This window comes from Cetorhinus maximus, chromosome 9, assembly GCF_964194155.1.
Source record: "Cetorhinus maximus chromosome 9, sCetMax3.hap1.1, whole genome shotgun sequence".
Lineage (NCBI taxonomy): Eukaryota > Metazoa > Chordata > Chondrichthyes > Lamniformes > Cetorhinidae > Cetorhinus > Cetorhinus maximus.
In genome coordinates, this window is record NC_135887.1 from 54,171,595 (window position 1) to 54,195,407 (window position 23,813).

The following is a 23,813-nucleotide window of genomic DNA, read 5'->3' on the forward strand; positions in this document are numbered from 1 at the left end:
AGTCATTATAGTTCACTGCATGATACATATCAGGTCCCCAAAGGCTGATTCCCCCTTTTCCAGCTCTTTCCCATTACTAAATGCTTTCCTTCCTTAGGGAAATATCTCAATATACACAAAGAGGGAAACTTCAAAGGGGAAGGAGGGCAAGTCAGGCCCAAATAACCTACATAAAGTGAGTTGACACAGCACTGGGCCCAGACACATGCCATGCAAAGCAGTAAATTACTTAAGTTTACAATGTTTGTTTCTCTTTCCAGGTTTGAAATTGTTCAGTATCGTGGATCAATTTGTGATCAAGAAGTCAGGTAAGCAATAATTCCCCTCAACTTCACTATCCTCCCCTGACTGTATGGAAAAGATCAGAACCTCTAGAAAATTGGGGGGGGGTCACTGTGACAGAATAGAAGTGTTATGAAACCCCAGCTGTCAGTGTTCAATGCACAAATGCTCAGCATCACCAGGAGGCAGCAGAATTGTATAAAGATATAAGCAGTTCCAGCTTCTTTGCTTAGTTAGAGATCTAACAATATTTGACAGCTGCCATACAACATGCCAAAAACAACATTTTTAATTCTAGTTTATGCAGTAGATCACTATAAGAGGAGACTGACTGAAGAATACTGCCGTAATGCAGGTGATTCTTCAATTTTGGCCATCATCTGCACAGTGCCAGAAACCCTGAGCAGTTCTTCAGGTACTGGAAAATGAGGAAAGGAAAAATTATAACATCATGTAATCTCAGATCAAAAAGCAATAGTTTACCTTGGACATTCAGCCCATTTTCACAGGCATGCTGTGCGAAGGGAGACATGTAGTTTGGGTCATATGCCAACTGTTGGGCCTGTTCAGCTATACTTTTCACTGTCTCCTTCATGCTCTGGTAACTCGAGTCCTGTTAAAAAAAAGTTACCATAAAGTTCAGCTGCAGCATATAATACATAAAAAGTACTCTGTCTTGTGGAGGTAATAATGGAAGAGGGGCTTTACTCATCCGAAACTTTGAATTTTGTTGAAAAAAATTAGTTTGTTTCTTGGAAAATGTTAACAGCCAAAGGCACATACACAGAGAGCAGGAAACAAGAGCCAGGACAGTGACTGGGTCCCAGACACGCTTCCAGAGGGAAACAATCACTCACTGGCCAGACACTTTCCAACTTCAGAGAAGCAATGGGTAAGTAACAGAGAAGGTGTTTTCAACATGAAAGAGCCTTTTCAGCAACATTTAAAAAAAATTAAATTGAAAAGAAGAAAAAGCAACCAGGCCACTACTTGTGTTGGGGAGATAACAGGACAGGGGGGGGGGGGGGGGGGGAATCCCTCTACAGGCTGGCCTTTGGCCGCGTTCACACCCAGGCAAGCATGGAAGGGCCTGCAATACGCTACTGAGTGCTGTCTCCAGGCACTTAGACTGTCTCCCTGTCACATCAGGGAACAGTTGGTTGAATGGAAAATCCCAAGATGCCTCCTCTGCCTGCTGTTAACAAAGTTCTTATCAAGCCTGTTCTGTTGAAGAGTCATACGGACCCGAAACGTTAACTGTTCCTCTCCGCAGATGCTGCCAGACCTGTTGAGTTTTTCCAGGTATTTTTATTTTTGTTTTGGATTTCCAGCATCCACAGTTTTTTGCTTTTTTCTTATCAAGCCTAACTGGCTGCCCACCTCATAGTTCCGGCAGCCTTGCCTCACCCCAAACCTCCATCCCTAGTGAGGATGGTGTTGGGAAACCGACACACTGGCCTTGGCTGGTATTCTCAGGCCTTAATCCACCTGCATTCCTGACTTCAGTGGGGCCCAAAAATCTTGTCCAGAGTCCTCCTTCATCTCAATTTTATTTAATTTTAAAATACAATGAGTTGGATCCTGAAGCAAACAGGAAGCTCTGTCATCTGTGTTTTTAGTAATGAGAATATTTACATTTTTTAAAATTCATTCATAGGATGTGGGCTTCGCTGGCTGGGCCAGCATTTATTGCCCATCTCTAATTGCCCTTGAGAAGGTGATGGTGAGCTGCCTTCTTGAACCGCTGCAGTTCATGTAGTGTAGGTACACACACAGTGCTGTTAGGAAGGGAGTTCCAGGATTTTGACCCAGTGATAGTGAAGGAACTGCGATATATTTCCAAGTCAGGATGGCGAGTGACTTGGAGGGGAACTTCTAAGTGGTGGTTTTCCCATCTATCTGCTGCCCTTGTCCTTCTAGATGCTAGTGGTCGTGGGTTTGGAAGGTGCTGTCGAAGGGGCCTTGATGAATTTTTATTATGAGAGACAGGTAAAATAAAGTCAGCAGACAGGAGTGGGTCAGAGGGCCAGACACAGAAGACAGTCAGTGGGAACACATGCGCAAGAGAGCAAGAAAGTTCAGTAATGGGGCATCTGACACACAAGCTGTCAAATGAAAATTTCAAAAGTTCCTTGGTCACACTACATCTGTTGCCTGGAGAATCTTATTGGCCTTAGTTACACAAAGTCTGCCACTCATTCATCCACCTTTCCAATGCTGACTGAGGGGAAAACACTGGCTGATATAGAAGTTATACTTATGAAGGGTCAAAAAAATTATGAATTTTCTCATGGCACAACAAGGTTTTAAGGAAGAAATTAGAGATGATCGAAGTTTTTGAGAAGGGAACAGATGGTTTCCACCGCATATAAAATCAGTAACAATGGGGCTATGACAGTGGATTGCCACAATGTGCCTCCAGAACAAGAGAAGAAATGTATTCACACATCGTGCAAAGGGTGAGGGAGGCAGACAATATCACTTAAAACAGTTAAGTGTTTGGAAAGGAAAAAATAAATAAAATTTGGAATTAAAGAGGTGACAGGATGAGTTAATTGGCCTTTTTCTATTACTATCAGATGTTCACCACCTACAAGACAAGTCAGGAGCATGATGAAATACTCTCCACTTGCCTAGATGAGTGCAGGTCCAACAGCACTCGAAGCTCAAAACCATTCAGGATAAAGCGGCCCGCTTGATTAGCATCCCATCCACCACTTTCAACATTCACTCTCTCCACCACCGATGCACAGCAGCAGCAGTGTGTACCATCTACAAGATGCATTGCAGCAACTCACCAAGGCTCCTTCGACAGCACCTTCCAAACCCGCGACCTCTACCATCTAGAAGGACAAGGGCAGCAGATGCATGGGAACACCACCACTTGCAAGTTCCCCTCCAAGTCTTACATCATCCTGACTTGGAGCTATAATGGCTGTTTCTTCACTTTCACTGAATCAAACTCCTGGAACTCCCTCCCTAACAGCACTGTGGGTGTATCTACACCACATGGACTGCAGCAGTTCAAGGCGTCAGCTCACCACCACCTTCTCAAGGACAATTAGAGATGGGTAATAAATGCTGGCCCAGCCAGTGATGCCCACATCCTATGAACGAGTAAAAACAAATATGGGTTGCTTCTTGGCACTTTATCCTTCACTTGTATAAAACCAATAATTGTACAAAGTAATGAGCAAAGTACAGTGCCTTCCCAATTTCCATCAACTCAGGCACCATTTATTTATAGAAACTGGAGGCTAATATTTTTACGTTACTATGATAGAGCAAAGACAAATACTAAATAGGACAAGCAAATGGGAGCAGGTAACTTCAGTGATGGGTTAATAATATCAGGATCATGAGCAAGCACTTCCCTCTCCTTACTGCTCATAGCCATATTCAATAAACTGCTTCAAAACCAATTTAAATCATCGGGACACCAAGTCTGAAAAAATGATAAATACTTTAGGTTCCCAGATCATATGTTTATGGCATAACACATGAATTGTTTTAAAATGTAAACTATTTAACCTAAAATTCCATATACAGGCCATAAGACAAAAAGAGGTGCTTGAAATTGCAGGTGCAAAAAGAACTCTTAAAAATTGACACCCAGAAAAGAAAATGTCAACATTTCAACCATCTGATCAGAGCTAAAAAGCTACAAAGATCTCTTCTAGAGGGCAAAGAGGAGGGCAGCGGAAAGAGGGCTCGACCTACACATGGTTGGATGACGGACTTCAGAGTCGTTGCAGACGAGCTGCAGTGGATGTGTGGGAATGGCCTAAGACAGACAAGTGTGACATACCATGACAGCAGATCTCCTGGTAGTTACAAACAACAGCAGCAGAAAATAGATGCAGAATACTTTGGTTCCCTTTCAAAAAGGACAGGAGGCCATTCAGGCCCTTGAGCCCGATCCACCATTCAATGAGATCATGGTTGATCTGTGTCTGAACTCCATTTATCTGCCTTTGCTCTGTGTCTCTTGATACCCTTGCACAATAAAAATCAATTGATCTTAGTCTTGAAAATGTTTACTGGCCCTCAGGATCCGCAACCTTTTGAGGGCAGAATTCCAGATTTTCACTGTACTTCCTGACATGAAGAGTTGCGGTAGAAGATCAGCCATTATCCAAGTGAATGGTAAAGCAGGGTCGACAAAGCAGGCTATTTCTGATGTTATGTTTTTAATTTTAAAGGCCCAGTTCTAATTTCAAAGCTGTGCCTCTTGTTCTGGATTCCTCCACCACAGGAAATAGTTTCTCCCCACCCACCCTATTGAACCACTTGGTCATTTTATAAACCCCGATTAGATTACTCCTCAACCTCCTATATTTAAGAGGATACAAGCTTAGTTTATTAAATTTGCCTTCAATTTAACGATTTAGGCCATGGTATCATTCTGGTGAATTTGTGCTGTATCTCACTAGAAGGCCAACATATTCTGAGTGCTGGGAGCAATATTACTATGTCTATGGGTCTGTTATTAACTCACAGAGCCCTAAACTTTCATAAAATGTATGAATCCATCTACCTGTCATCAGCTGCACACAAACTCACTCATATTTCACTGTATGAATGTCAGGCCCTTCTAGATTAGGAGAGAGGATCACACCGATTTTGATTGGCTGGATGCCATTTGGTTTACAGACTGAAAGTGGAACAGCAAAGCTCTGTAGAAATCAAATGCTTTGAGGTTATTGCTTGTTGGGTGCTTCTCAGAGTTGTGCCAAGCCACAATGTATTTCGACATCGACTGGCCGGAATCTATTGCAAAGGCAAGATTGGCAACAAATGCTAGAAGTTAAATGGTCCTATTCCCTGGTCCTGAATCAATGCCACAATTAGATGCAACACAGATTAAAATATGCCACAGCATGAATAACATCGAATCTAAAACCAATGGCCAATGTACTGATCCTATTGCCACTTTATATTTTCCTATTAATGAAATGTAGTGAAATAGTTACATCCCTCTGTATTGAATTTACTTTAAATCTTCACTGCAATATAGGTGATACAGTATATGTGGCACACTAAACATTTACTAAGATAGCTAAGAGGTTTTTCTTGGGAGAGCAAGGAAGTAATGAAATAGAAGCTGGTACAGCACAGGCATCAAGTTTACAGATGCTACACTGGAAGGCTCCGTGCAGGAGGGACGTTCTCTCATCCCAGGGGGTAGGAGGTTTCTCAGGCACCCAATGCACAGTGAGTGGGAGAAGGTTGCTGATGAGGATAAGTTGTGTTGCGTTGATAAGGAGAACGGCTTCTCAGATACAGATACAATGCAGTTCAATGATCGGACAAGAAAAGTCAATCCTCAAATATACCAGAATCTTAAACTGCTGAATTCATCCCTACCCATCTATAATCTGTATCAGGTTAGAGCAGTTCAATTAATATCCTTTAGCTCACTACCCCATACCACTAAACACACTATTACAAACTTCACACACAAAATTCACTTCACACTCACAATAAGAAATAGGAGCGGGAGTAGACCATTCAGTCCATCGAGCCTGCTCCACCATTCAATACCATCATGGTTGATGATCTGCCAAAACTCCACTTTCCTTCCCACTCCCCATATCCCTCGATTCCCCGAGACACCAAAAATCTGCCTATCCCAGCCTTAAATATATTCAGTGATGGAACATCCACAACCCTCTGGGATAGAAAATTACAAAGATTCACAACCCATTGAGTAAAGAAATTTCTGCTCATCTCAGCCCTAAATGATCAGCCCCTCATTATGAAACTGTGCCCCCATTTTCTTCTTACAGGAGAAAGTGGTGTACAAAAGAGGAAGCTCGCAGCCCATCCTTTCCAACATGGAATGAGTGCTCACCTTAATCAGCATGAATTCACCACGATGGAGAATCCCTTGACAAATCTGAATGCTTCAATTGCAGCTGTATTAATGTCATAAAGGCCAAGGGAGACAATTAGCTATACTTCCCCCCTTCACAGCAAACATCTGTCAGATTAAAACTGCAGGAAGCAAGAGCTCATATTGCAACTCAAGAAGCCAAGAACAGGTTGCGAACTCTCCATGGAATGAGCTTCAGTCCCACAGACACCTTCCGAATAACTAACAATCTGAAAAGATGATAAGCTGTCACGTACATATATATATAAACGCAACATTGCTTGGATGCTTTCCTAAGTAAATCAACCCAGTCAGAAGACATTGCCAAACCAATACATGTCATCAACATTTGTGGTTTACCAGAGGCATCATATAGAAGCCAAACATTCTCTTTTCCGATCAAAGTCTGTACAGGACCTGTGCACTGGGTTTTATGTTAACCTGAAATGAGAAGCACGTTCAGAAATTCCCTGCAAAATAGTTCTGGTAATCGCTTTTTTAAAATGCAGTCAAAATGGCACAGATATTGTGATTGTAGAATAAAAACAATCTCTGATTTTACAAATCTATCTCAAGCACAGTGAATTCAATTCACTTTAAGACATGCATTTTGTGCAGACACCAAACATCAGGTGTTTTTGAGATGGGTGAGTAGTGAGTTTAGAGTGTTAGGTTACCAATTACGCACATGGCATTCAAATGGAAAGTTCCCATCAGGAAGATATTTGAAACAAATCCAGGGTTTAATGACAAATGTCACAAGTAAATTTAAAGATTAACAAAGTATTCACTCATTGAGGTCATTAAGTTTGTATTTATAGAAGCAAATACAGGGATTGATTCCTATGAAGGGCAGTTCTCATTCAACTGAAAGGAAATGACAGCCACGAGGAAATCGCAAACAATCCCAGTTTAGAGAATAGATGGAAACATTCCCTCTCACAGCTTGTAGAAAAATATACCATGCTCAAGGAAGAACATTCTTGACTACCTTCCATCTCCCAGTCCCTTCCTTATACATGGTTATCCGGCAAGGTGCAAGCTTTCAGATTCAGGGTTTAATGGAAAGAATGCTGTTGCACGCAGCAAAAATAGAATTGTTCTGGGTAGAGAAGCACTGAATCAGCCTGACCTCCCTCCAGTCACTCCAAACCCACCACCTCATCATTGCAAATTTAAGAGAACTTCAGTCCTAATACAACTATTGGTTTTGAGGTACAATGGGAGATTCAGGGCACCCAAAATTGGTGGTGCAGGCAGAACGAACAAATTAGCATTAACTAATCAGAGAGCTGGTGACTCAATTGGCCACAAACACTGTACCTTAAGTTGCCTTAACTGCTGCAAGATCATGTAGTCTGGCATGTTGTCAAAGAGTCCATCTGTTGCCGTAAGAATGATATCACCCACTTCTACATTGAATGTGGAACCTTCGGCTGTTTCAGGGCTGTAGTAAACAAAAAAGTAATTCACACTGTAAATTAGCAGAGAGATTTAGAGATTCAAGTACATAAATCACTAAAAGCTAGTTGGACAGGTGCAAAAACTATTAAAAAGGCTAATGGCATGTTTGCCATGACTTCAAGGGAACAGAATGCAAAGGGGTGGAAGCTATGCTACAGTTATATAAGTTCAGAGGTCATACTGCATCTCAAGTACTGCATTAAATTCTGGCATGCACCTTAAGGAGGACAATGCTTTGGATGGGGTGTAGAGCAGGATTGTCAGAATGACACTGGGGCTAAAAAAGAGTGAATTGAGGAGGACTGGTTGTATATGCTAGGTTTTTATTCCCTCAAGAATAGAAGATTAAGGGGTAAGCCAACTGAGGTTTTAAGATGATTAAAAGTTTGATAGGCAGATAGGGAGAAACCATTTCCTCTGGTGGGAGAGTCCAGAACAAGGGCAGAACCTTAAAATTAGAGCTAAGGCACTCTGGGTAATTTCAGACAGAGGGTAGTAGAAATTTGGAAATATCCCCCCACTGCCTCCAAAAAAAAGTCATGAGACTAGAAGTTAACTTGTTAGGCAAGAGTATTAAGGGATTATGGAACCAAAACAATTTTTTTATATTCATTCTTGGGGTGCGAGAGTAACTAGCAAGGCCAGCATTGATTGCTCATCCCTAATTGCCTTTGAACTGATTCTCAGAACCACAGAATTGTTATGGTGCAGGAGGCTGCCATTCAGCCCATCATGTATGCACTGGCTCTCTGAATGAGCATTAATACTCAGTGATATTCTCTTGCCTTTTCCCCGTTAGCCTGCAAATTGTTTTATTTAAATAATCATCTAATGCTCTCTTGAATGCCTCGATTGAATCTGCCTCTACCACACTTCCAAGCAGTGCATTCCAGACTGGTACCACCCGCTGCTATGTGAAAAAGTTTTTCTCATATTACGTTTGCTTCTTTTGCAAATCACTTTAAATACGAACATACAAAATAAGTGCAGAAGTAGGCCATTTGGCTCCTTGAACCTGCTCTGCCATTCAATAAGATCACGGCTGATCTGTTTGTGTTTTGAATTCCACATTCTGATCTACCCCCGATAACCTTTGATTCCCTTGCCTAACAAGAATCTGTCCGCCTTTGCCTTAAAAATATTCAATGACCCCATTTCCACCGCCTTCTGAGGCAGAGAATTCCAAAGTCTCAACCCTCAAAAAAAATTCTCTCATCTCTGTCCTAAAAGGGCAACCACTAATTTTAAAACAGTGCCCCTCTAGTTCTGGACTCATCCACAAAAGGAAACATTCTTTCCACGTCCACCTTGTCAAGACCATGCAGGATCTTAGTCAACCCTCACTCTTCTAAACTCCAGTGGAAACAAGCCCAGTCTGTCTAACCTTTCCTCATTAGACAACCTGCTCATTCCAGGTATTAATCTAGTAAACCTCCTCTGGGCTGCCTCCAATGCATTTCCATTCTTCTTCAAATAAGGAGACCAAAACTGCATTACAATATTCGAAAAATAGAATACCCCGTATAACTGAAGCGTAACATCCTTACTTTTATGTTCAATTCCTCTCATAATAAAGGAAAGCATTCCATGAGTCTTTTGCGTCCTCTCGTTCTCGATCCTTTTAATGACTTATGCACATATACACCCAGGTCCCTCTGCTCCTGCACACTCTTTAGAGTTGTGCGCCTTGTTTTACATTGTCTCTCTATCTTCTTCCTACCAAAATGAATCACCTCACACTTCTCTGCATTCAACTTCATCTGCCACTTATCTGCCCACTCCACCAATTTGTCTATATCCTTTTGAAGTTCTACACTGTCTTCCTCACAGTTTACAATGCTTCCAAATTTTGTATCATCCACAAACAGTGAAATTGTCCCATGCACACCAAGATCAAGATCATTAATATATATCAGGAAAAGCAAGTGTCCCAATACTGACCCCTGGGGAACTCCACTACAAATCCCCCTCCAGCCCAAAAAATATCAAATGACCATTACCCTCTGTTCCCTATTACTCAATGAAGAGTGCAGGAGGGCATGTCAGGAGCAGCACCAGGCATACCTAAAAATGAGGTGTCGTGTCAACCTGAAGCTACAACACAGGACTACTTGCGTGCCAAACAGAATAAGCAGCAAGTGAAAGACAGCTAAGCGATCCCACATCCAACGGATCAGATCTAAGCTCTGCAGTCCCGCCACATCCAGTCGTGAATGGTGGTGGACAATTAAACAACTCACTGGAGGAGGCGGCTCCACAAATATCCCCATCCTCAATGCTGGAGGAGCCCAGCACAGCAGTGCAGAAGATAAGGCTGAAGCATTCGCAACAATCTTCAGCCAAAAGTGCCCAGTGGATGATCCATCTCGGCCTCCTCCGGAGGTCCCCAGCACCACAGATGCCAGTCTTCAGCCAATTCGATTCACTCCACATGATATCAAGAAACGGCTGAAGGCACTGGATACTGCAAAGCCTATGGGCCTTGACAATATTCTGCAATAGTACTGAAGGCTTGTGCTCCAGAACTTGCTGCGCTCCTAGCCAAGCTGTTCCAGTACAACTACAACACTGGCATCTACCCAGCTATGTGGAAAATTGCCCAGGTATGTCGTGTACACAAAAAGCAGGACAAATCCAACCCGGCCAATTACCACCCCATCAGCCTACTCTCTATCATCAGTAAAGTAACGGAAGGGGTCATCAACAGTGCTATCAAATGGCACTTACTTAGTAATAACCTGCTCACTGACGCCCAGTTTGGGTTCCGCCAGGGCCACAACTCCTGACCTCATTACTGCCTTGGTTCAAACATGGACAAAAGAGCTGAACTCTTGAGGTGAGGTGAGAGTGACTGCCCTTGACATCAAGGCTGCATTTGACATCAAGGAGCCTTAGCAAAACTGGAGTCAATGGGAATCAGGGGGCAAACTCTCCACTGGTTGGAGTCATACCTAGCACAAATGAAGATGGTTGTGGTTGTTGGAGGTCAGACATCTCAGCTCCAGGACATCACTGCAGGTGTTCCTCAGGCCCAACCATCTTCAGCTGCTTCATCAATGACCTTCCTTCCATCATAAGGTCAGGAGTAGGGATGTTCACTGATGATTGCACAATGTTCAGCACCATTCGCGACTCCTCAGCTGCCCTGCCATGTCTTAACTTTACTTCACTTCCTTTATTTTCTGTTGGTTTACTTATATTACTTTACACTACTGTCTCTGACTTCCCCTTATTCCTACTGTTTCTTATTCAAATCCAAGTAGCTATTTCTTTAAAAATAATTTGCTTTTTTAATTTACAGCTATTTAGAGACACTCCCTAACAGCAATTTCTTACTAACCAACAAACTTACGGTTTTCCTGTGATGTCACTGTTCGATTTTTTTTCCAACACTCAGATCCGAAGGTAAGCTTTACCATCCAGGTCCATTTCTGCTCAGCTGCTCCCGTCCCTGACTTAAAATAATTCCTAAGTATACTACACCTCTTTCCCCTATGCACCAAATTCCCACGAGAGTTTATTTCACTACTCACTTGGTCTCCGTCTTGCTCCAGCACAGTCACCTGTCTCTTCGCGTGCCCCTTACTTACCGAATGGCTTGCTAGGCCATTTCTGAGGGATGTTCAGAGACAACCACATTGCTATGGGTCTGGAGTCACATGTAGGCCAGGCCAGGTAAGGACGGCAAATTTCCTTCCCCTGAAGAACGTTAGTGAACCAGATAGGTTTTAAAATGAAAACAGAAATGCTAGAAATTTTCTGTTTTTGTTTCAGATTTCCAGTATCTGAAGTATTTTGCTTTTATCTTTGGTCTTAAAATGACACTCTGATAGTCTCATTAATAATCAAGAATACCATTTTATTCCAGAATTTACTAACTAATTGATTTTAAATTCCCCCAGCTGCTCTGGTGGGATTTCAAATTAATGTCTCCTGAGCATTAGTCTGGATTATGAGCATTCAGTAACATTAACCACTATGCTACCATACCCCTATGAAGTTGAGAAGCAGATCAGCCATGATCTAACTGAATGGCAGAACATGCTTGAGAGACTGAATGGCCTCCCTCTGCTCCTAAATTTGAGTTTTAAGTGCACACTGACTAATGAGCAGTGGAGAGTGGCCATGTCAAAATGGCTGCCATGTGCATGTGCAAAGCTATTGAGTTTTGACATCACACCAGTTACATCACTGCACGGGGTACAGGCAGGGTCCACCCTTAAAGTCTGCACTTTTACTGTGCAGTTGGGCCAGAAGCAGGCACCAAAACTGAGGAAAAAAAGACATTGTTTGACTGCTAGTCTAATGAGATGTAACAGTCTATGACACTTGGGAGACTGCAACTGAAAAACGTCAATTATAAAACCAACTTTCATCTGGTCCACAGAAGATGACTCACTGATATCTATTGTTTTGCTACTCACCTATCAGGGAGCACGTGCTGATCTAACAAGCACCATTCATGTGCAACCCTGTCCTTAAGACCCACAAGCAAGTCACAGCGGTCTGCAACATTATCATAGCCCATCCACCGCCAGTGCACCACGTTTGCAGTACCATCTGCAGGGTGTGCTTAAGCAACTTGCCAAGGTTCCTTCAGCTGCACCTCTCAAACCCACAGCATCACCCATCTAGAAGGACATGGGCAACGGGCACATCAGAATGCTATCACCTCCAAGTTTCACTCCAAATTACATCATCCTGGCTTTTTTGTTGTTTGTTCATGGACTGAGTGTGTGTTGCTGGCAAGGCCAGCATTTATTTCCCATCTCTAATTACCCTCGTGGTGGTGGTGAGCCACCTTCTTGAGCTTTCTGCTGCCTGTTTGGTTAAGTACATCCATACTGCTGTAGTTAGGAAGAGAATTCCAAACTTTTGCCACTGACAGTTAAGGAATGGGGATATAGCTATAAATCAGGATAATGAGAGACTTGGAGGGGAACTTGCAGATGGAGGTGCTCCCATGTGTCTGTTGCCCTCATTATTCTAGGTGATATAGTTCACAGGTTTGGAAGGAGCCTTGGTGAGTTGCTGCAGCACATCTTGTAGATAGTACACTCTGCTGCCACTGTGCATCAGTGGAGGGGGGAGTAAATGTTTAAGGTGATGGATGGGGTGCCAGTCATCGGGCTCCTTTGTCCTGGATGATTGTCAAACTTCTTGAGTGTTGTTGGGGCTGCATTTATCCAGGCAAGTAGAGCGTATTCCATCACACTCCTGACATGTGCTTTGTAGATGTGGACAGGCTTTGAACAGTCAGGATTTGTGTTTGCAGAATTCCCAGCCTCTGACTGTTATTATATCCAAAGAATTTATATGGCTGGTGTAGTTAATTTTCTGGTCAATGGTAACCCCAGGATGTTGGGTTAAATTTAGCAATGCTAGTGTCATTGAATAGCAATGATGGTTAGATTTTCTTGCTGGAGATGATCATTGCCTGACATGAATGTTACTTGCCAATTATCAGCCCATGCCTGAATGTTGTTCAGGCCTTGCTACATGTGGACACAGACAGCTTCAGTATCTGAGGAGTTGTGGATAGTGCTGAATATTGTGCAGTTAACATATGAACATACCAATTAGGAGCAGGAGTAGGCCACTGAGCCCTTCAATCCTGCTCCGCCATTCAATATTATGGCTGATCTGACTGTAACCTCAAACCCACATTCCTGACTACCCCCAATAACCTTTCAACCCTTTCTTAATCAAGAATCTATCTAGCTCTGCCTTAAAAATATTTAAAGACTCTGCTTCCAAACCCTAAGAAAAAATTTCTCCTCATCTGTCTTAAATGGGTGACTCCTCATTTTTAAACAGTGACCCCTAGTTCTCGATTCTCCCACAAGAAGAAACATCCTCTCCACATTCACCCTGTCAAGGGTTTCAATCAAGTCACCTCTTACTCTTCTAAATTCTAGTGGATACAAGCCTAACCTGTCCTCATTAGACAACCCGCCCATTCCTGGTATTAGTCTAGTAAACCTTCTCTGAACTGCTTCTAACACATTTACATCTTTCCTTAAATAAGGAGGCCAGTACTGTACATAATACTCCAGATGTGGTCCCAGCAGTGCCCCGTACAACTGAAGCATAACCTCCCTACTTTTGTATTCAATCCCCCTCACAATAAATTATAACATTCTATTAGCTTTCCTAATTACTTGCTGTACCCGCATACTAGCCTTTAATGATTCATCACTAGGATACCCAGATCCCTCTGAATCTCAGAGCTCTGCACTCTCTCACAATTTAGATAAGCTTCTTTTTTATTCTTCCTACCAAAATGGACAATTTCACACTTTCCCACGTTATACTCCATTTGCCAGATCTTTGCCCACTCACTTAACCTATGTCGCTCTGTAGCCACCTTATGTCCTCTTCACAATTTACTTTCTTAACTATCTTTGCGTCATCAACAAATTTAGCAACCATCCTTCCAGTCCCTTCATCCAAGTCATTTATATAAATTGTATGACGTTGAGGCCCCAGCACTAAAACCTGTGGCACTCCAACTCGTCTCATCCTGCCAACCAGAAAAAGACCCATTTATGCCAACTCTCTGCTTCCTGTTAGCTAGCCAATCTTCTATCCATGCCAATATGCTACCCCCACACCATGAGCTTTTACTTTCCACAATAACCTTTGATGTGGCACTTTATCAAATGCCTTCTAGAAATCTAAATACAGTACATCCACCAGTTCTCCTTTATCCACAGCACATGTGACTCCTTCAAGGAATTCCAATAAATTGGTTAAACATGATTTCCCTTTTACAAAGCCATGTTGACTCTGCCTAATTGCCTTGAATTTTTCTAAGTGCCCTGCTATAACATCTTTAATAATAGTTTCTAACATTTTCCCTATGACAGTTATTAAGCTAACTGGCCTATAGTTTCCTGCTTTGTCTCCCTTCCTTTTTGAATAAAGGAGTTACATCTGTTATTTTCCAATCTAATGGAACCTGCCCTGATGTTACTCACAATAAGAGGTTGTGGCAAGAATTAATCCAGGCTGGTCTCTTGGTTAACGCTGGTTTATTTCCAAGACAACTCCTCAGTGCTACTAACTTCCTAGTAGCTTCCACACAAAATGTTCCAGCTATACCTTTTTATTCTATTTAGATGGGATAATTAATGCCCATCACCTGTTTAACTAACAATTGGTTTTAACAAGATGATTGCCATATTAACACCCGAATCTAGGAAATTTTTGAAAATTAAAACCAACGCATCAACTATCTCACTAACCACTTCTTTCAAGGCCTTAGGGTGAAGTCCATCTGGACCTGGGGATTTGTCAGTCCACAGCCCCAACAATTTGCTCAATGCCACTTCCCTGGTGATTGTAGTTTTCCCCGAGTTCCTCCCTCCCTCTTCCTGATTTACAGCTATTTCCGGGATGTTACTTATCTCTCTATAGTGAAGACCGAAGCAAAATACTTGTTTAATTTATCCATCATCTCCCTACTTTCCATCATCTCCCTACTTTCCATCATCAATTCCCCAGATGCATTCGCGATAGGACCAATGAGCAGTTTGTTAATTCTTTTCTTATTTAAATATCTATCAAATCTCTTACTAATCATCTTTATATTACTAGCTAGCTTTCTCTCGTACTCTTATTTTTCTCTCCTTATTAATCTTTTTGTCATTCTTTACTGTTCTTTATATTCTTTCCAATCTTCTGATCTGCCACCCATCTTTGTGTAATTTTATGCTTTCCCTTTAAGTCTGACACTGTCTTTAACTTTTTTAGTTAACCACGGATGGTGGTCCCTCCCCTTGGAATTTTTCTCACTGGAATGTGTATATTCTGCGTATTCTGAAATATCCCTTTCAATGTCTGCCACTGAACCTCTACTGACCTATCCCTTAACCTCATTTTCCAGTTCACTTTAGCTAGCTCTGCTTTTATGCCCTCATAATTGCCCTTATTTAAGTTTAAAATACTAGTCTTGGATGCACTTGTTTCTCCCTCAAAATGAATATAAAATTCAATCATATTATGATTGTTAGGGATGCCTTAACTATGAGGTTATCAATTAATCCTATCTCATTGCTCAATAACAGATCTAGTATAGCCTGCTCTCTGGTTGGCTCCAAAATGTGCTGTTCTAAGAAACTATCCTGAAAACATTCTATGAACTCATCATCTATGCTACCTTTGTCCATCTGATATTTTCAGTCTATAAATAGATTAAAATCCCCTATGATTATCACTGTACCTTTCTGACAAGCTCTCATTAACTCTTCTTTTATATTCTTCTTCTGCTGCAGGGAATGGTAGCATAGTGATAATGCTACTAGGCTAATACCAAAGACTAAGATTATTGCTCTGGAGACACGAGTTCAAATCCCACCATGGCAAATTAATTAATAAAGCTGGAATAAATTGCAACTTTCAATAATGATCATGAAACTATATGATTGTTATAAAAGCCCATCTCGTTTACCTTTCTCCTTCAATGAAGGAAATTTGCTGTCCTTGCCTGGTTTGGCCTGCATGTGACTCCAGACCCACAGCAACGTGGTTGACTCTTAACTGCCTGACCTTGCAAGCTACTGAATTTGTACCATCTTGAGTTGACAATATACGACTGTTTCTTCAGCATCGCTGGGTGGAGATCCTGGAACTCTGTCCCTCTGTAGTACTGTGCAAGTATCTTCACCACATGGACTGCAGCAGTTCAAGTTGGTGGCTCAAGGGCACCTTGTGATGGGCAATCAATGCTGGCACTGCTAGCAACAACCATATCTTTTTATCCATGAATGAATTTAAAAAAATCACAGACCTTTTCTATGCCCAATGTGCGATATCCATCCGTACACTCCCGTCTAACCCTCTTCTCAAAGAACAACCTTGACCCTGTCAAAGGACTAGAGGCCAACTGTCTAAAGAACTTCAAAATACAATGGGATGTGTAACCCAGTGTATGAACAACAAAAGATATAAATTATGGAGCTCTGCAAAGTGACTTAAAAATATAACAAATGGGGCTAGTTAAATTTGCTTTCATATAGTAGCTCTCAATACAATGAGGACACCAAGGGAACAGGAATCTTTTCATTTCTACTGTTTAGTTCCTCATTTTGTTGGAGTTGGTTTCAAAAATTAGGTTCCAATCCAATCTGGATTGAGATTGTCTCGTTTTGGCCTTTTCAAGTATACTTTCCAGATATTATGTAAATCTGAAAGATTGAGCATCAGGAGCATCCCTGTGGTATTGTATGCACTGAACAAAATATTCAATTAAATTACCATTTTTATATCAAAATAACCTTAAACAATTGTTCAATGCTTTATCAACCTGCATTTGCTTTCCATCAGGAACACATTATCTAAATTAAAAATCTTGCCCCTGCATGCACTTCCCGTCTACAAAACCTATCAACTTATCTGGTTAGACGTAAATATGAACAAGGAGGAGTAGGCCATTCAGCCCCTCGAGCCCGCTCCACCATTTAATAAGATTATGGCTGATCTGATAGTAACCTGAAACCTGCATTCCACTACTCCTGATAACCTATCATCCCCTTTCTTACCAAGAATCTATCCACCTCTGCTTTAAAAATATTCAAAGATTCTGCTTCCACTGCCTTTTCAGGAAAAGAGTTCCAGAGTCACGACCCTCAGTGAAAAAATTTTGCTTCATCTCTGTTTTAAATGGGTGACCCCCCCCTTATTTTTAAACAGTGACCCCTAGTGCTAGATTCTCCCCCAAGAGGAAACATTCTCTCCACATCCAACCTGTCAAGTCCCCTCAGGATCTTGCATGTTTCAATCAAGTCGTCTCTCACTTGTCTAAACTCCAGCAGATACAAGCCTAGTCTGTCCAACCTTTCCTCATAAGACAACCCACTCATCCCAGGTATTGGTCTGATAATCCTTCTCTGCTTCCAACACATTTGCATCCTTCCTTAAAGAAGGTGACCAATACTGTACACTTTATTTTTGCTTTGTTTCAAATGCTATGCATTCAGATACAGAGCTTTTAGTTTTATCCTTGTATTCTTTTTATAACCTCTAGTTTCATCTGTTGATTTACTGCTAGATTTGTGTTCTCTATCCCTCCCTGTCATGGTCTGTTTTCCATTTCCCGTAATAATATCGTTTTCTTTTGCCTTGTCTTTAAGTTCTTCGATTTACCACATCTTCTCAAATTTGATCCCTTGTCCCGGCTATTCAGTTTAAAACCCTCACTACTTCCCTAATCTTGCGGCTCACAAGAACACCGGTCCCAGCACGGTTCAGGTGTAGACCGCCCCAATGGTACAGATCCCACTTTCCCCAGTAGTCGTGCCAGTACCCCACGAACCGGAACTCACTTCTCCCACACCAGTCTTTTAGCCACACATTCATCTCCCTAATCTGATTTATCCTACGCCAATTTGCATGTGGCTCAGGTAATAATCCAGAGATTATGACATTTGAGGTTCTGCTTCTTAATTTTTGCCTATGCAGACTGACTATGCAGAACCTCCTTCTTTGTCCTGCCTATGTCGTTAGTACTTATATGGACCATGACAGCCGGGTCCTCCCCCTCCCACTGCAAGTTCCTCTCCAGCCCCGAGCAGATGTCCAAAACCCTGGCATCAGACAGGCAACACAGCCATCTGGACTCATGCTCTTATACTATCCCCTATTACCACTACATTCCTTTTTGCTCCCCGCGCTTGAATGGCTTCCTGTACCACGGTGCCATGGCCAGTTAGCTCACCCACCTTGCAGCTCCCATTCTCATTCAAACAAGCTGAAAAATCCTCAGATCTGTTGGTCAATTGCAAAGGCCTAGGCTCCTGCACTCCTGCTCTCTGAGTCCCTTTACCTGCCTCACTTGCAGTCACACTCTCCTGTATCTGACCACTGACCAAATCAGAAGACCCTGTCCTAAGAGGTGTGACTGCCTCCTGGTACAAAGAATCTAGGTAACTTTCCTCCACCCTGATGCATCGCAGTGTTTGTAGTTCAGCCTCCAGCTCATAAACTCTGAGCCGCAGCTGCTCAAACTTCAAACACTTACTGCAGGCACGTTTGCTTTGGATCACACTGGCATCCAGGAGCTCCCACATGCTGCAGCTGTGACACATCATCTGTCCTGACATCCTTAATGTGTTCTAATTAACTGTTTAATTATTTCATTCAATTATATATTTTACTTTTGTTTTTATATATTTTATTAACCTTACCACCAGTTGCTAGACTATTTTGAACCTTAGGAATAGAATAAGCCTGAGTCACTTACCAGATACTCACCAAATAACAAACTTCTTCTCCTGTAGCAGAGTACGACCACTTCCTGAAGACTGAGAAAGTTAGAAAGCAGAAAGCAAAAGAGCATCTCTTTCCCTTCCTTCCCTAATTCCCTTAATTACCCAACTCCCAGCACTCTATTCTAAGTCGCACTTCCTGCGGTAAACCTTGCTTAAATGTCCAAAGTTAAAATATAAATTTACACCCTGGCAGCTCAGCATGTACTATAGGAAAACTGATCTGATAATTCAATTTCTGGCTTCTCAGATTGCCATAAACTTCTGCCATTTATCAAGTAATATAAGGTTGAAGTATTATATGAGAATGAGGATGAGGATAGTATGTATTATGGGGGTTGAATGAAGTATGCCTATTCTGGTCCTTCGCCCTCCACCCTCACTTGAGCTCCAGACTGCACTTGGGCCTCGATTCCTCATGCGCAATGTTCTGAGAGATCAACTAGGGCATTGTCTACATGGGGTAAGACTCAGTGCAATTATACACCAGCACTGTCTCCAGATTTAAAAAAAAAATTCATTCATGGGGTGTGGGTGTCACTGGCTGGGGCCAGCATTTATTGCCCATCCCTAGTTGCCCTTGAGAAGGTGGTGGTGAGCTGTCTTCTTGAACTGCTGCAGTCCATGTGGTGTAGGTACACCCACAGTGTTGTTAGGGAGGGAGTTCCAGGGTTTTGACCCAGCAACAGTGAAGAAATGGTGATATATTTCCAAGTCAGGATGGTGAGTGGCTTGGAGGGGAACTTCCAGGTGGTGGTGTTCCCATCGATCTGCTGCCCTTGTCCTTCTAGATGGTAGTGGTCGTGGGTTTGGAAGGTGCTGTCTAAGACGACTTAGGGAGGAATTTTCCCCCTGTCCGGGGTGGGGGGGAGGCAGTGTGGGAGCGCCTGATTGGGGGCGCACCGCCATTTTATGTGGGCGGGCCTTAAAAGATTTCCACAGGGAAGTGCTATGCACTCCCTATGCAGGGATTCTCTCAGCCGAGAGTGCGGTCTCTCGCGCATGCGCGCGAAAGAGTGTACTCATCTCCCTGAGGTTAAGTGCTGCCTCAGGGAGATCGGCGCTAAATTTAAAAATGGTCAATGTACAAAAGTAAAATTTCCCTGACATGTCCCCCATGTCACTGAGTTGGGGCATGTCCATCACTTTTAAATCAAGCTTTTATTCAATTTTTTAAAAACCCTTATGAAACCTCGTCCTGCCCATGGATGAGGTTTCATGCTTTTTCTGAAGCCCGCCAGGGCTCCCAGCCTGCCCACCAACCTTAAGTTTGGACAGGCAGGGCCATTAATTGCTTGAATTAGTTCTTAAGTGGCCTCAATTGGCTGTTGACAGGTTGGCGGGTGCACAGCTGATTCGGCTGCGCCCCCGCCGGCCTGAAAATTGAAATGACACGGGGTGACGTCGGGAGTTCTGCCCGACTTCATCCAGCATCATTTTATGCATCGGCGAGCGGGCCCCGCACCCCACCGCTCGCCGACCTCAATAGCCTGGCCTAGGTGAGTTCCTGCAGTGCATCTCTTGAAGGTTAACTCTTTATACTTCAATTTTGCACAAAATGGCATTTCTTTGCTTTATACTTATTCCAAGAGCCAAATACATGTTTGCTGAGCTGGAGATTGAACTAAAGAACAAAGTGCTCTTTATATCAGCTAAAAGGCCCAGAAACGGTATTAAAAGCTGGACATTGCTGGAAAGCACACTTCGCACTCCATTAATGAAAAATTCATGGCAGAGTGCAGCGCTTACCTTTTACCAACTGCAAGTCTAGCTACTTAGAGATACACTTTCCTACATGACATCATCATCTCAGGATATTCACTTTAACAATATCACATTCCTTTAACATTCATTTCAAGCATTCAGCAGTCAATACTTCAGGAATGAAATACTAAAAGCCAATGACTTCAGTACATTGAAAGCTTGTTTTAGGATATTTTTCTATTGGTGCTGGAGAGCAATGCCCAAAGAGCCTGAATCTCAGATGGCCATTCATCTTCTCAATGACCTGACATCTGCTGGAGGGTTAATAGGAAGAGGATTATGTTTCCTGTGCCTCTGACATGCAGTCTAGAGACTCAAAGCCATGTCCTAGACAATGCTGAGGGCAGGACTGCCACCTGGCTATGGCAACAGCATACTATCGACATAGAGGTACTTTTATATCCTACTAGAATTGATGCAGTCAACTTGCTCTTCCTACTGGTGCCAGGTCAACACGGTGGTACTGAATAGCTGAGTTTATCACAATGGGAGATCCACACAACGATTAGATCTGAAGTACTAAATTCAACTTTAATATAAGAACATAACAAATAGGAGCAGAAGACCATTCAGCCCCTCAGCCTGCTCGGCCATTCACAGAATCATACAGTGCAGAAGAAGCCCTTCGGTCCATCGAGTCTGCACCGACACGTGAAAAACACCTGACCTACCTACCTAATCCCATTTACCAGCACTTGGCCCATAGCCTTGAATGCTATGACATGCCAAGTGCTCATCCAGGTACTTTTCAAAGGATGTGAGACAACCCGCCTCCACCACCCTCCCAGGCAGCGCATTCCAGTCCGTCGCCACCCTCTGGGTAAAAACGTTTTTCCTCACATCCCCCCTAAACCTCCTGCCCCTCACCTTGAACTTATATCCCCTCAGGACTGACCCTTCAACTAAGGGGAACAGCTGCTCCCTATCCACCCTGTCCATGCCACCTCTTAATCTTGTACACCTCGATCAGATCGCCCCTTAGTCTTCTCTGGTCCAACGAAAACAACCCAAGTCTATCCAACTTCTCTTCATAACTTAAATGTTTCATCCCAGGCAACATCCTGGTAAATCTCCTCTGCACCCCCTCCAGTGCAATCACATCCTTCCTATAATGTGGTGACCAGAGCTGCACACAGTACTCCAGCTGTGGCCTCACCAAGGTTCTATACAACTCCTTACTTCTGTAATCTATGCCTCGATTGATAAAGGCAAGTGCCCCATATGCCTTTTTCACCACCCCACTAACACGCCCCTCTGCCTTCAGAGATCTATGGACACACTCGCCAAGGTCCCTTTGTTCCTCAGAACTTCCTAGTGTCATGCCATTCATTGAATACTTCCTTGTTACATTACTCCTTCCAAAGTGTATCACCTCACATTTTTCAGGGTTAAATTCCATCTGCCACTTATTTACCCATTTGACCATCCCGTCTATATCTTCCTGTAGCCCGAGACACTCAACTTCACTATTAATCACCTGACCAATCTTTGTGTCATCCGCAAACTTACTCATCCTACCCCCCACATAGTCATCTATGTCGTTTATATAAATGACAAATAATAGGGGACCCAGCACAGATCCCTGTGGTACGCCATTGGACACTGGCTTCCAGTCGCTAAAGCAGCCTTCTGTCATCATCCCCTGCCTCCTATAACTAAGCCAATTTTGAATCCACCTTATCAAATTACCCTGTGTCCCATGTGCATTTGCCTTCTTTATAAGTCTCCCATGTGGGACCTTGTCAAACGCTTTGCTGGAATCCATATAAACTACATCAACTGCACTACCCTCATCTACACACCTGGTCACCTCCTCAAAAAATTCAATCAAATTTGTTAGGCATGACCTCCCTCTGACAAAGCTATGCTGACTATCCCTGATCAAACCTTGCCTCTCCAAGTGGAGATAGGTTCTCTCCTTCAGAATTTTCTCCAATAGTTTCCCTGCCACTGATTCGAGACTCACTGGCCTGTAATTCCCTGGCTTATCTCTACAACCCTTCTTAAATAGCGGAACCACATTAGCTGTTCTCCAGTCCTCTGGCACTTCCCCCGTGGCCAGAGAGGAATTAAAAATTTGAGTCAGAGGCCCTGCGATCTCCTCCCTTGCCTCCCTCAGCAGTCTGGGACACAAATCACCTGGAGATTTGTCCACTTTTAAGCCTGCCAAAAGCTTGTCATTCCCTATATCAATTTGCTAAAGAACCTCGCAATCTCTCTCCCCAAGTTCGATACCTTCATCCTCATTCTCTTGGGTGAAGACGGATGTGAGGTATTCATTCAACACTCTAGCGATGTCATCTGGCCCTGCCCATAGATTGCCTCCTTGGTCCCTAATGGGCCCTACTCTTTCCCTGGTTATCCTCTTCCCATTGATATACTTATAGAATATCTTGGGATTTTCCCTACTTTTACCAGCCAGAGCTTTCTCATATTCCCTCTTTGCTCTCCTAATTGCTTTCTTAAGCTCCACCCGGCACTTTCTGTTCTCCACTAATGCCTCCGCTGATTTGCTTCCCTTGTACCTGCTAAAAGCCTCTCTTTTCCTTCTCATCGTATCCTGAATATCTCTGGTCATCCATGGTTCTCTGGGCTTGTTACTCCTTCCTATCACCCTAGAGGGAACATGTTGAGCCTGTACCCTCCCCATTTCCTTTTTGAACACCACCACTGCTCCTCTGTAGATTTCCCCACAAGTAGCTGTTCCCAGTCTACCTTGGCCAGATCCTGCCTTATTTTACTAAAATCTACTCTCCCCCAATCCAAAACATTTTTTTGCAACTTGTCTATTTCTTTGTCCACAACAAACTTAAATTGTACCATGTTGTGGTTGCTATCACTAAAATGCTCGCCCACCACCACCTCAGCCACCTGTCCGGCTTCATTCCCCAGAATTAGGTCCAGCACTGCGCCGTCCCTTGTTGGACTCTCTACATATTGACCTAAAAAGTTCTCCTGTACACATTTCAAGAAATCCACTCCATCCAAGCCCTTATATAAGTACCCTATTGTTATTGTTTTTACACACCTCTGCAAATTGTGCACATATTTGCTCCTCAATTTCCCGCTGACTATCTGGGGATCTATAATAAAAACCTAACAATGTGGCTGCCCCTTTTTTATTCCTAAGCTCTACCCACAAAGCTTCATTCGATGCCCCC

The 23,813-nt window shown here is 42.9% G+C and overlaps 1 protein-coding gene across 2 annotated transcripts in view; it reads right to left on the reverse strand.

Moving 5' to 3' along the window:
* The window catches only part of LOC144684661 (protein phosphatase PTC7 homolog), a 140,349-nt gene that overhangs the window by 12,042 nt on the left and 104,494 nt on the right, over nucleotides 1–23,813 (reverse strand). For both annotated transcript variants that reach the window (XM_078548739.1, XM_078548738.1), the window contains exons 4-5: nucleotides 7,481–7,604; nucleotides 766–895 (exon numbers count right to left, since the gene is read on the reverse strand). In XM_078548739.1, the coding sequence (XP_078404865.1) occupies nucleotides 766–895; nucleotides 7,481–7,604 (254 nt within the window). The remainder of the gene's footprint in view (nucleotides 1–765; nucleotides 896–7,480; nucleotides 7,605–23,813) is intronic.